The sequence below is a fragment of the Neovison vison genome, chromosome 13 (assembly GCF_020171115.1).
Source record: "Neovison vison isolate M4711 chromosome 13, ASM_NN_V1, whole genome shotgun sequence".
NCBI classification, from domain to species: Eukaryota; Metazoa; Chordata; class Mammalia; order Carnivora; family Mustelidae; genus Neogale; species Neogale vison.
Window position 1 is genome coordinate 35,311,357 of NC_058103.1, and position 14,224 is coordinate 35,325,580.

A 14,224-nucleotide genomic window follows, 5' to 3' on the forward strand; every position below is an offset into this window, starting at 1 on the left:
TTTTCAGAGCACTAAATGAGAAAAACATGCAGCCAAGAATACTATATCCAGCTAGGCTATCATTGAAAATAGAAGGAGAGATTAAAAGCTTCCAGGACAAACAAAAACTGAAAGAATTTGCAAACACCAAACCAGCTCTACATGAAATACTGAAAGGGGTCCTCTAAGCAAAGAGAGAGCCTACAAGTGGTAGATCAGAAAGGAACAGAGACAATATACAGTAACAGTCACCTTACAGGCAATAAAATGGCACTAAAATCATATCTCTCAATAGTTACCCTGAATGTTAATGGGCTAAATGCCCCAATCAAAAGACACAGGGTATCAGAATGGATAAAAAACCAAAACCCATCTATATGTTGCCTCCAAGAAACTCATTTTAAGCCCGAAGACACCTCCAGATTTAAAGTGAGGGGGTGGAAAAGAATTTACCATGCTAATGGACATCAGAAAAAAGCAGGAGTGGCAATTCTTATATCAGATCAATTAGATTTTAAGCCAAAGACTATAATAAGAGATGAGGAAGGACACTATATCATACTCAAAGGGTCTGTCCAAGAAGAAGATCTAACAATTTTATTTTTTCTTTTTTTTTTTTTAAATCTTTTTTTTTTTTTTAAGATTTTTATTTATTTATTTGAGAGAGACAGTGAGAGAGAGCATGAGCGAGGAGAAGGTCAGAGAGTGAAGCAGACTCCCCATGGAGCTGGGAGCCTGATGTGGGACTCGATCCCGGGACTCCAGGATCACGCCCTGAGCCGAAGGCAGTCGTCCAACCAACTGCGCCACCCAGGCGTCCCGATCTAACAATTTTAAATATCTATGCCCCCAACGTGGGAGCAGCCAACTATATAAACCAATTAATAACAAAATCAAAGAAACACATCAACAATAATACAATAATAGTAGGGGACTTTAACACTCCCCTCACTGAAATGGACAGATCATCCAAGCAAAAGATCAACAGGGAAATAAAGGCCTTAAATGATACACTGGATGAGATGGACATCACAGATATATTCAGAACATTTCATCCCAAAGCAATAGAATACACATTCTTCTCTAGTGCACATGGAACATTCTCCAGAATAGATCACATCCTCGGTCCTAAATCAGGACTCAACCGGTATCAAAAGATTGGGATCATTCCCTGCATATTTTCAGACCACAATGCTCTGAAGCTAGAACTCAACCACAAAAGGAAGTTTGGAAAGAACCCAAATACATGGAGACTAAACAGCATCCTTCTAAAGAATGAATGGGTCAACCGGGAAATTAAAGAAGAATTGAAAAAAATCATGGAAACAAATGATAATGAAAATACAACGGTTCAAAATCTGTGGGACACAACAAAGGCAGTCCTGAGAGGAAAATATATAGCGGGACAAGCTTTTCTCAAGAAACAAGAAAGGTCTCAGGTACACAACCTAACCCTACACCTAAAGGAGCTGGAGAAAGAACAAGAAAGAAACCCTAAGCCCAGCAGGAGAAGAGAAATCATAAAGATCAGAGCAGAAATCAATGAAATAGAAACCAAAAAAACAATAGAACAAGTCAACGAAACTAGGAGCTGGTTCTTTGAAAGAATTAATAAAATTGATAAACCCCTGGCCAGACTTATCGAAAAGAAAAGAGAAAGGACCCAAATAAATAAAATCATAAATGAAAGAGGAGAGATCACAACTAACACCAAAGAAATACAAACTATTATAAGAACATACTATGAGCAACTCTACGCCAACAAATTTGACAATATGGAAGAAATGGATGCATTCCTAGAAACATATAAACTACCACAACTGAACCAGGAAGAAATAGAAAGCCTGAACAGACCCATAATCAGTAAGGAGATTGAAACAGTCATTAAAAATCTCCAAACAAACAAAAGCCCAGGGCCAGACGGCTTCCCAGGGGAATTCTACCAAACATTTAAAGAAGAACTAATTCCTATCCTCCTGAAACTGTTCCAAAAAATAGAAATGGAAGGAAAACTTCCAAACTCATTTTATGAGGCCAGCATCACCTTTATCCCAAAACCAGACAAGGATCCCGTCAAAAAAGAGAGCTATAGACCAATATCCTTGATGAACACAGACGCAAAAATTCTCACCAAAATACTAGCCAATAGGAATCAGCAGTACACTAAAAGGATTATTCACCACGACCAAGTGGGATTTATCCCAGGGCTGCAAGGTTGGTTCAACATCCGCAAATCAGTCAATGTGATACAACACATCAATAAAAGAAAGAACAAGAACCATATGATACTCTCAATAGATGCTGAAAAAGCATTTGACAAAGTACAGCATCCCTTCCTGATCAAAACCCTTCAAAGTGTAGGGACAGATCGCACATACCTCAATATCATCAAAGCCATCTATGAAAAACCCACCGCAAATATCATTCTCAATGGAGAAAAACTGAAAGCTTTTCCACTAAGGTCAGGAACACGGCAGGGATGTCCATTATCACCACTGCTATTCAACATAGTACTAGAAGTCCTAGCCTCAGCAATCAGACAACAAAAGGAAATTAAAGGCATCCAAATCGGCAAAGAAGAAGTCAAATTATCACTCTTCACAGATGATATGATACTCTATGTGGAAAACCCAAAAGACTCCACTCCAAAACTGCTAGAACTTGTCCAGGAATTCAGTAAAGTGTCAGGATATAAGATCAATGCACAGAAATCAGTTGCATTTCTCTACACCAACAACAAGACAGAAGAAAGAGAAATTAAGGAGTCAATCCCATTTACAATTGCACCCCAAACCATAAGATACCTAGGAATAAACCTAACCAAAGAGGCTAAGAATCTATACTCAGAAAACTATAAAGTACTCATGAAAGAAATTGAGGAAGACACAAAGAAATGGAAAAATGTTCCATGCTCCTGGATTGGAAGAATAAATATTGTGAAAATGTCTATGCTACCTAAAGCAATCTACACATTTAATGCAATTCCTATCAAAGTACCATCCATCTTTTTCAAAGAAATGGAACAAATAATTCTAAAATTTATATGGAACCAGAAAAGACCTCGAATAGCCAAACGGATATTGACAAAGAAAGCCAAAGTTGGTGGCATCACAATTCCGGACTTCAAGCTCTATTACAAAGCTGTCATCATCAAGACAGCATGGTACTGGCACAAAAACTGACACATAGATCAATGGAACAGAATAGAAAGCCCAGAAATAGACCCTCAACTCTATGGTCAACTAATCTTTGACAAAGCAGGAAAGAATGTCCAATGGAATAAAGACAGCCTCTTCAATAAATGGTGTTGGAAAAATTGGACAGCCATGTGCAAAAAAGTGAAATTGGACCATTTCCTTACACCACACACAAAAATAAACTCAAAATGGATGAAGGACCTCAATGTGAGAAAGGAATCCATCAAAATCCTTGAGGAGAACACAGGCAGCAAACTCTTCGACCTCAGCCGCAGCAACATCTTCCTAGGAACATCGCCAAAATCAAGGGAAGCAGAGGCAAAAATGAACTGTTGGGATTTCATCAAGATCAAACGCTTTTGCACAGCAAAGGAAACAGGTAATAAAATCAAAAGACAACTGACAGAATGGGAGAAGATATTTGCAAACGACATATCAGATAAAGGACTAGTGTCCAAAATCTATAAAGAACTTAACAAACTCAACACCCAAAGAACAAATAATCCAATCAAGAAATGGGCAGAGGACATGAACAGACGTTTCTGCAAAGAAGACACCCAGATGGCCAACAGACACATGAAAAAGTGCTCCATATCACTCGGCATCAGGGAAATACAAATCAAAACCACAATGAGATATCACCTCACACCAGTCAGAATGGCTAAAATCAACAAGTCAGGAAATGACAGATGCTGGCGAGGATGCGGAGAAAGGGGAACCCTCCTACACTGTTGGTGGGAATGCAAGCTGGTGCAACCACTCTGGAGAACAGCATGGAGGTTCCTCAAAATGTTGAAAATAGAACTGCCCTATGACCCAGCAATTGCACTGCTGGGTATTTACCCTAAAGATACAAACGTAGTGATCCAAAGGGGCACGTGCACCCGAATGTTTATAGCAGCAATGTCCACAATAGCCAAACTATGAAAAGAACCTAGATGTCCATCAACAGATGAATGGATAAAGAAGAGGTGGTATATATACACAATGGAATACTATGCAGCCATCAAAAGAAACGAAATATTGCCATTTGCGACAACATGGATGGAACTAGAGCGTATCATGCTTAGCGAAATAAGTCAAGCGGAGAAAGACAACTATCATATGATCTCCCTGATATGAGGGAGTGGTGATGCAACATGGGGGCTTAAGTGGGTAGGAGAAGAATCCATGAAACAAGATGGGATAGGGAGGGAGACAAACCATAAGTGACTCTTAATCTCACGAAACAAACTGTGGGTTGCTGGGGGGAGGGGGGTTGGGAGAAGGGGGGTAGGGTTATGGACATAGGGGAGGGTATGTGCTTTTGGGTAAATTGGAAGGGGTGGTGAACCATGAGAGACTATGGACTCTGAAAAACAATCTGAGGGGTTTGAAGTGGCGGGGGGGTGGGAGGTTGGGGTACCAGGTGGTGGGTATTATAGAGGGCACGGGTTGCATGGAGCACTGGGTGTGGTGAAAAAATAATGAATACTGTTTTTCTGAAAATAAATAAATTGGAAAAAAAAAAAAAGCTAAATATGACTGAGCCTCAAAGACTTACATAGATGAAGCCAAACATTTGAAGAAGGAAGGAAGGAAAGAAGGAAGGAAGGAAGGAAAAACAATTGATGAATCTGAGGGCTACTAGATCATATTAGAAGAAAGTTTCTTTACTTTAGGAAAGGATTTCCTTTGGGAATCCTTTATGTAGCTCTGCTAAAATACTTAAAACATGACTTGGATTTATAATAATTCAATTTATAGCAAATCTTTCTGTTTTAAAAAGATTTTATTTACTTGAGAGAGAGAGTGAGCACAAGCAGGGGGAGTTGGAGAGGGAGAAGCAGGCTCCCCACTGAGCAGGGAGACCTCCATGGGACTCAATCTCAGGACCCCAGGATCATGACCTGAGTGGAAGGCAGATGCCCAACTGACTGAGCCACCCAGGTGCCCCTAACCAAATCTCTAAGAAACACACTTGTAACATAAAAATATACCTGTATTTACAAAACCACTGATAATTTCTGGGACTGGTATCATGGCTATCTATGTAACCCAGACACTGCACAGGGAATAAGAGTACCTGGATTCTATTTCTAGCTCCAGCAACCTTGAATAGGTTCTAACTAGATGCAAGGGGACTTTCCAAAACTTTCCCCATGAAATTGTTTCTACTCCACTTTAATGCTTATTATGTATTGCTACTTCCTAAAACATACCTCTTTTTTATCTCTGAACTCATTCTGCCAGAACCTTGTCTAAAAATCCCAGAATATATTTATAAAAAGATTCATTCTTGGAGATAAGCTATCTTTTAAAAAAACATAACCTACAATTTGGTAAAAGTGTTTCATACAGCTTTGCAGGGTAATAGTTTGAAATTTGGACCACGATGCAGGAGAGGTAGGTTTGTATGTTTCTGTGGTAGCATTTACTATGTTCCAATCAAGTGCTTGGCCCTGTGTAAATAACCAAAAAGAACTAGGTCCTATTGCCCTCTAGAGTTTCCTCTTGAGGATAAAATAAACTAAAATTCCAAATATAGAATGGTGCTTCTTAAAGTTTTCCAGCAAAATGCTCCCAATAGCAAAGGAGGGTAAACTTACACTACTTGTGAATCTTAGTCTAAACCAAGGGGCTGAAGTTTGATGTTTCATCAAATTTTCATTTTACACCATTATAATATCCTGTTTGTTTTAGTATTTGAAAATGACTGAACTTATGTACCAGCAACTAAAATTAATAGTCTAGGAAAATGTACCATGTTTATCCTGGCAGTTTGTAAGCCTCTGACTCACTTTCCCCAGGTTTACTTATAATTCAACTTGAAAAGCACTTGTAGGAATAAATTTGGAAATAAGCCTCTATGTGGGCTCACTCCGGGCAAGGCTGTTGTGTAGACAAAGCTTCAGCTCCCTAATCTTTTATTTCATAACTATAAATGAGATATCAAAGGCTTCTTTTTATGTCTTTCAGTGGGAAGCTGAAGATAAAGGAAATGTCAGAGTGAAAAGTAGTTTGAGTTCTTCTGAGACATACTTATAATCTGGTATTTTACATTCTTGAAACAAAGATCTTTCTTTCTTTTATGGAACATGAATAGCAAAACAAAAGTCATACAGGTTGAAACAAAAGTCCTTATGTATCGGCAATGATACTTGCTTAGGTCAGTAATTCTTAGAGGAGTGGGTATAGGACAGAGAGAGTCATTGGAATCTTGAAGCACAGACAGCTTGCTTTTCATCGATTTATGGCACCAACTCACTCTCCAAGCCCAGTACCACCACCACTTACCCCCCAAACTCAGCCACTTTAAAAATCACGAACTACAGTGAGCCACTGTTAGAGGTGGGAGTAAATCTTGTACCTCAGATGTGTTGGTACAGGAAGAATACTGAGATGGAGGCTTAAGGTAGATGCAGGGGAGACTCTTTGGTCTAGAATTTTATTATGATTCAACAGAGGGTTTATTAAACAAAAGATATTTTAATGTCTAGAGGTTATTCTCAGAAGTTATCTTTCCTCTCTGGATCTCTTTCAATTTTTTAATGTTCTAGTTAAACAGGTTCTAGAAACCATCCTTCTTTTACGTGGATTCTAAGGCCTAGTAGACACCAGCTGATTTATCCAGAATTATGCATCTTATAAATAACAGAACTGTGGTTGGCACATTGACTTCCACCTCTCTTCCGTCTACATCCTTCCCAGTTCATTCATGCACAACACCTTACCCATTACAACCGTGGTAGGCATAGAGACTGTCCTGAATATCTAGGAACTAAATAAAATTACTAATTTATTTCCTCCCCCTGCCCTGTAACTTTTTTCAAACCTTCCATATAATTTCCACTGAAGAGTTATCTGTGGTATTTCCTTCTCAGTCATTTGCAGTCCCTAATTAAAGAAGTCATTTTATCATGGTAGAACAGAATTACGATTTTAATTTATAGATCTTTCCCTTATCACTACAGGTATTATATAAAATCATATACATAAATGCTACAATTTTAAAAAGGAAAAATTATATGACACTCTTTTAAAAGCCTAATCTTCATCTAAGAATAAAAAGATAACTTTTCTGTTGTTGCAGGTTATAATCTAATAATATATTCCATTATCATGTTTGTATTTTAAAATCTGGGACCAAACATACATGATGAAAATAAACTGTACATGAAAATGACCTTATACCTGTTATAGTTCTTAATCATTTTTCCTTGAGATTACAGCCCTACTAAAGTGGATAGAGAGGTAGGTCTTGAGTATCATGAGCTTTTTGTACAGCCAGAGGTTCAGAAGCTATAATTAATTGTCGAAATCCAGAAAGATAAAAACAACAGAAGTGAGATCAGATGTGGTCAAACTCAGGGCCCATATTTTCTCCTCTTCCTCCCATTACCTAAACAGAGAAATCAAGATGTCTTTGCAGCATGAAGGATCTAAAATATATGCATTTATTTCAAGCTTCTAATAATCAATCACCAAAGGTTGAAAATATTACTATATAAATGTCACATAGCATATCCATAGCCTATCCTAATAGGTCTAGTATGCCTATAGACTCTTAATCACTTCATTGGTTTATCAATCAGTCTATGCGAGTTTAGCCATTATTTAGGATACAAACTAGCTGGATCATTTAGATGATTCGACATCTTAGTCGTTCTTTAAATGTTAAAAAAAACGAGTTTCACAGGAAAACTTGAAGTATAATTTAATTTGTGCTTTGTTTGCTAAAGATTTTCCTTTTGTGGTTCCTGAGTGGCTCAGTCAGTTAAATGTCTGCCTTTGGCTCAGGTCATGGTCCCAAGGTCCTGAGATGGAGCCCCACATTGGGCTCCCTGCTAGGCTGGGGGCCTGCTTCTCCCTCTCCCACTCCCTCTGCTTGCGCTCACTTTCTCTTTCTCTGTCAAATAAATAAAATCTTAAAAAAAAAAGAAAGATTTTCCTTTTGACCTAAGTGTCAGATAATTTGCTTAAGGAGTTTAGTGGTAGAACTACCATATGATTGAGCAATCCCACTTCTGGGTATATATACAAAGGAAATTAAATCACTGCTTCAGAGAGGTATCTGTACCCTCACTTTCACTGAGTTTCACTGATTTTCACCTTATTCACAATAGCCAAGACACAGAAACAGATTGGCTGGAGAAGGGCAGAGGTAGAGGAAAAAGGTGAAGGTGGTCAAATGGTACCAACTTCCAGTTAAGATGTAAATTAGGCTGGGGATATAATGTACCATAACAGCTATAATTAACAAGGCTATACTGTGTATTTGAGAGTTGCTAAAAGAATAAATCTTAAAAGTCCTTGTAAGTATACAAAGTGATGGATGTTGACTATTATGTTGTACACTTTAAACTAATTCAATGTTATATGATAATTATATCTCAATAAAACTGGAAAAATAATTTGATCAATCAAGCTAGAAGGCTGAATTACCTTTCTATTCCTTCCATACAAAATGATAGTGTAAATTGTTATCATACAAAAATTATTCAATTTCAAAATGCATGGAAAATAGCACTATGTAACTGTTTTAGACAATTAACAACAATATTTTGGTTTTTTTTTCTGAATTTAGTGTTTTTTGTCAGCTTTTTAAAAAATTTACCAAGAATAAATTCTAGGGTATTAAAAATGAAACAAAAAATTTTTAATTAAAAAAAGTTCAGTGGTACTTGGATAACACCAAGAGCCAGCTGAAAGCCAATTAATTTCTAACATTGCCCATCTCTGAAGAAAAATAAAACAAAGGGCTCTGAATCTTGAACTAAAACCTGTTGGTTTCAGGGAGGAACAAAAGCATACAACCACCCAAACAGAAACCCAATAAATGACACATGTTTTCGGAACAAAACTTCAGTCTCTCAATAACCAAACTTTATAAGGAACTATGTCTAGTTTCCCCAATGATTCCATGCTCTCTTGCCTCTCTTTTCACATGTTGTGCCCAATGACAGAAAATTCTTCTACCATATCTCTATCTGGCTGACTCCTACTCATACTTTGGACCTCATTTTAAAAATCACTTCTTCCAGAAGAATCCCAAATATGTGTTAGATACGTCTTCAGAGTCCTATCAACTTACCCATATCACAATATATTTTCATGTCCATTCAGTTGTCTGCCTTTCCCCCTAGGCTGCCCCTGACAGGATAGGGACCGTGTTTGTTTTCTTCGTGTAGTCCAGCACGGTGCCTGGCATGGAGCAGGGGCTTTTGTTAAATTACTTTTATTTTAAGATTGCCTCCATATAAGGATGACAAATAAAACTCTGACCAAAATCTTTTTGAAATGAGGTACTGATAGAAGGTAACCATCCAGTTTAGGTAACTAAATATAGCAAATGTCAATCTACCTAAAGATGTATTTAAATCAGGCACCTCTAGGGCATTAAATTTTTATCATATTTAGAAACACTTTTTGTTACTAGTCATTATCTTCATTTAAAAGAAAGTTTTCCAATTAGACCTATCGAATTAAGTCAGTTCAATTTATTACATATTAAGATAGTGGGAAAAGACAAGAGAAGGGAATACAAAATAGTCAAAGTGGTTTAACTGCTAATCTGATATTTCTTTTTTTTTTTTTTAAAGATTTTATTTATTTATTTGAGAGAGAGACAGTGAGAGAGAGCATGAGTGAGGAGAAGGTCAGAGGGAGAAGCAGACTCCCCATGGAGCTGGGAGCCTGATGTGGGACTCGATCCCGGGACTCCGGGATCATGACCTGAGCCGAAGGCAGTCGTCCAACCAACTGAGCCACCCAGGCGTCCCTTAACTGCTAATCTGAATAAATGTTCAATTTTTAGGACAGAAAGAAGAGTGGAGAATTGAGTTTAAATCGTTGAGGTTCTTTGTTGCTAAATCATCTATTCAAGACTATTTATATCAACTAGATAAGCTTTTTGGAAGCTGGCCATCATAATATCTCCAAACAGTTAATATATATTAAAAACCAAATCAATTAACTGTTGATACTTCAAACCATTAAACACCAAGATTCCATTCTGAATTATCATAAGGAATATATTTGGAAGAATGAGTCTTATTACATGTAGTTAGTTCAGGTTTAGGAAACAGCTTGTATATATAGAAAAATAAATTGTATATACAGAAAAATAAATTGTCCATTTTATCATCAACTTTAGAATAGACATGACATCATCTATTGGTGATGGGAAAGATTATTATTATTAATTGGAAGCATAATTTTGAATATTTTGCTTCACTTAATGAAATTATTTAGTACAAAGGATATGATTTCATAAATAACGAAGGAGAAAAACAGAACACAACAAGGTATGCTTTAGCTACTGAAATGATCAGATGTGCATACTAATTCCTGTACTGGTGACAGATTTCAATAGAAATCACTAAATTCCACCAGCAGGCACATCATGTCAAGTGTGTATAAACAATAATAATTTCATGGCAGTGGTGCCAGGGGAAATATCCCAAGATTCTTTATACAAGTCAGTACAATAACAGATGTAGTAGTTGATTTATGGCTAACTGAAGAATTAATGTTAAAGAGCTTATTAAAATTCATTCTATTTCCTCTTATTCTAGAAATGGGTTAGTTTCTCCAAAAGGTATATATTCAGATAATGTATATAAACAGAAACAGAAGTAGAGAGGTACCACAGCTTTTATAAAAATAAAATATTCTAAGCTCAAAACATAAATCTCTTCCTTCTTTTAGATAAATGATTAGCATCTAAATTATTTTAGTTACAATGAGTTCTGTAAGCATACTGAAAATAATCACCGATTTAATTAATTAAAGGTGTCCAACAGGCACAGTTTAATTCATTAGCACAAAGAAAAGTATATGATTTTATACAATACCTGTAGTGATAAGGGAAAGATCTATAAATTAAAATCGTAATTCTGTTCTACCATGATAAAATGACTTCTTTAATTAGGGACTGCAAATGACTGAGAAGGAAATACCACAGATAACTCTTCAGTGGAAATTATATGGAAGGTTTGAAAAAAGTTACAGGGCAGGGGGAGGAAATAAATTAGTAATTTTATTTAGTTCCTAGATATTCAGGACAGTCTCTGTGCCTACCACGGTTGTAATGGGTAAGGTGTTGTGCATGAATGAACTGGGAAGGATGTAGACGGAAGGGAGGTGGAAGTCAATGTGCGAACCACAGTTCTGTTATTTATAAGATGCATAATTCTGGATAAGTCAGGTGTCTACTAGGCCTTAGAATCCACGTAAAAGAAGGATGGTTTCTAGAACTTGTTTAACTAGAACATTAAGAAATTCAGAAATTCTGCATGTTTCAAATTCAAGCCTGTTTAGCCTTCAAATGCTATAGTTGCCAATACAGACTATAAAATGTATGAGCAAGGACTAAAAATCAAACCAAACAACTAGTTGTAGCTTTTAGGCAAGGCAAAACTATATACTAAATTTGGTAAGTCTAGTGAGGCCAACTTTTTACTTTTCTATTGACATAAGAACCTTGCCCTACTCTGGCTTCATACTTCACAAGCAAAGAGGCTTGAAACTAAACTAAGTTCACAAAATGAAAAAGCTAGCTACCATGAATCTGACAGAACTGCTTTTCCTGTATCTTCCTAACCTTTGACACCTAATCTGTTTGCCCCAGCTGTAAACTACAGAGCAGATCAATGGGAGATGTAACCTCAAATCAAAGCTTAGCTAAGGTTCTAGATTAAGAGGCTCTTTTAAAACTTGGAGTTACAAAGAAAAAATATGTTGATATATACAATAGGGCTCCTAAATAATCCTAAGGAAGGCAAAACTCACATCACAAAATAATACTTTAAAACCATATAGAACTGGGGCACCTGAGTGGCTCAGTGAGTTAAAGTGTCTGCCTTTGGCTCAGGTCCTGGGATTGAGCCCTGCATTGCGCTCCTTGCTCAGCAGGAAGCCTCCTTCTCCCTCTTCTACTACCCCTCCCCCTGCTTGTGTGCTTGCTCTCTTTCTCTCTCTCAAGTAAATAAATAAAATCTTTAAAAAATAAAAAGTAAAACATATAGAAAATTTTATAGCACAACTTAAAGCATTTTATAAAAATTACCCAATTAACTTTTCTGTCGCTTCTGTGAAGAGACAGGTAGTATCTGATATTTTCCAAAGGAAGTAAAAAGAGACAAAGGAACTAAAGTTACTCACTTTGGCAATGAAAGAGCTACTTAATTCCACATCTACTGTTAAATTTGTGAAAAAAGATGCTCCGCTCCATGAAAAATTATATTAACATAAATGCCTCTGCCTTTTGAAAAATTTCTGACTTCCCACAAGATCTAAGTGCAGAGATGGTGTATTGTCTTATTTAGCATTTTACCTAATCACTTAGTTCAGTATCTGCCACACTGTAGGTACTCACTGTATATCTACCCAATGAATAAAGCTATTAACAGTAGTTAATAATTACTAGAATTCATGTATCAAGTACTATGCTAAGTGCATTACATATATTGTTTCACTTAATCCTACCAGCAACTCAAAGAGGTAAGTAAATTATTACTCCCCATTTTACTGATGAGAGAACTAAGGCCTAGGTTACATAACTTGCCCAAGATTACAAACTGATAAAGCCAGGATTTTCACAGGGGTAGCCAAACTTTAGACCTTGTTTAAAGATCACCATGGTGTAGAAAGAACAATAGATAAGCAGTAAGAAACTCTATTTTTATTTCCTTTATCACTAAATTCTTGGAAATAATGTCTGGCACAGTACCTTATTCATATTTTTCCTCATCAAATGTTTCCTGAATAAAATTAAAATTGAACAAGCAAATTAGGTTTCACTGTCCTGAACTATAAAATGGAGGTAAAGATGCCTGCATGGTTTGCCTCAGTGATTCTCAAAGTGTCGTTCCTGGATCTGGAAAATTTGTTAGACATGCAAATTCTCAGCACCCCTCCCAAACCTACTGAATCAGAAGCCAGTGTTTTTACAAGCCTTCCAAGTGATTCTAACACATGGTGAAGATTCTCATTTATCAGTCTATTTTATGAAATAATTATGAATATCAAATGGGTTCAATAATGTGAAAGTACCCTAAAAAGTGAATCGTGTATTATCATTAAAAGAGTAAATTACATTCCTTAAGAAAACTTAGTGGTTTTGCTAAAGCCAGATAAAAATGAACATTAGAAATGAAATAGGTCATAAAGCACTCTTAAAACAAAGAATCATTCTAAATTTTACCTTGGTAATGTAGAAGAGTCATGGATCCAGAGAAAAAGATGACCACGAGCCATAAAACTGAGCCTAGAAAATCTGATAATGTGGAACGTGGCAGTTCAACCCAGAAATGTGAAATACTGTACAGCCTTCTTACCTGACCAGTGTCCAGTGGAGGTGCCAGATCTGTCTGTACATGTCTCACTTACAGGTCTAAACACAGTTTCCCAACCTCCAGTAGCATAGCGCCAATTCTGAGATTCCAAGATGAGTGTTCGCTGAGTACCATATGCAATCATGAAGCAGTAGACCACGTGATGGAGTTGACAGCCATAGCCACAGCCTTTGTTGATATTACATACCAGCTTCTTGGCTTTGCTGCAATCCTTGGGATTCTGTCAGGGAGAAAGACAAACAAAGGTAAAGAGAGGTCATCTTCTCTTTATAAGTGACAAGTGTCAAAAATCATATAATTAGCCAGGACTGAGCTAGCATATCTTTTTTTTTTTTTGAAGATTTTATTTATCCATTTGAGAGAGAGAGAGAGAGTGAGAGAGAGCAGGAGAGGGGAGAAGGTCAGAGAGAGAAACAAACTCCCTGTGGAGCCGGGAGCCTGATGCTGGACATAATCCTGGGACTCTGGGATCACGACCTGAGCCGAAGGCAGATGCTTAACCAACTGAGCCACCCAGGTGCCCTGATCCAGTGTATCTTACTAAACAAAGAAACCAGCTTTAAGGATTTGAATTTCAAAGAATCCAGTGAAAGTTTATTTTAAAGAGATAGCAAGGAGAAGGAACAACTGCTTTGGAAACATCACTGAACAAATATAAAACGAAGCATTACATTGAAAAAAATACTCTTTCACTTCTCTGTCACTCAGAAT

General features: G+C 36.9%; 1 protein-coding gene across 4 annotated transcripts in view; it reads right to left on the reverse strand.

The window, feature by feature from the left end:
• The window catches only part of FUT8 (fucosyltransferase 8), a 318,063-nt gene that overhangs the window by 53,878 nt on the left and 249,961 nt on the right, over positions 1–14,224 (reverse strand). For all 4 annotated transcript variants that reach the window (XM_044231322.1, XM_044231323.1, XM_044231320.1 and 1 more), the window contains one exon: positions 13,496–13,733. In XM_044231322.1, coding sequence (XP_044087257.1) covers positions 13,496–13,733 — 238 coding nt within the window. The remainder of the gene's footprint in view (positions 1–13,495; positions 13,734–14,224) is intronic.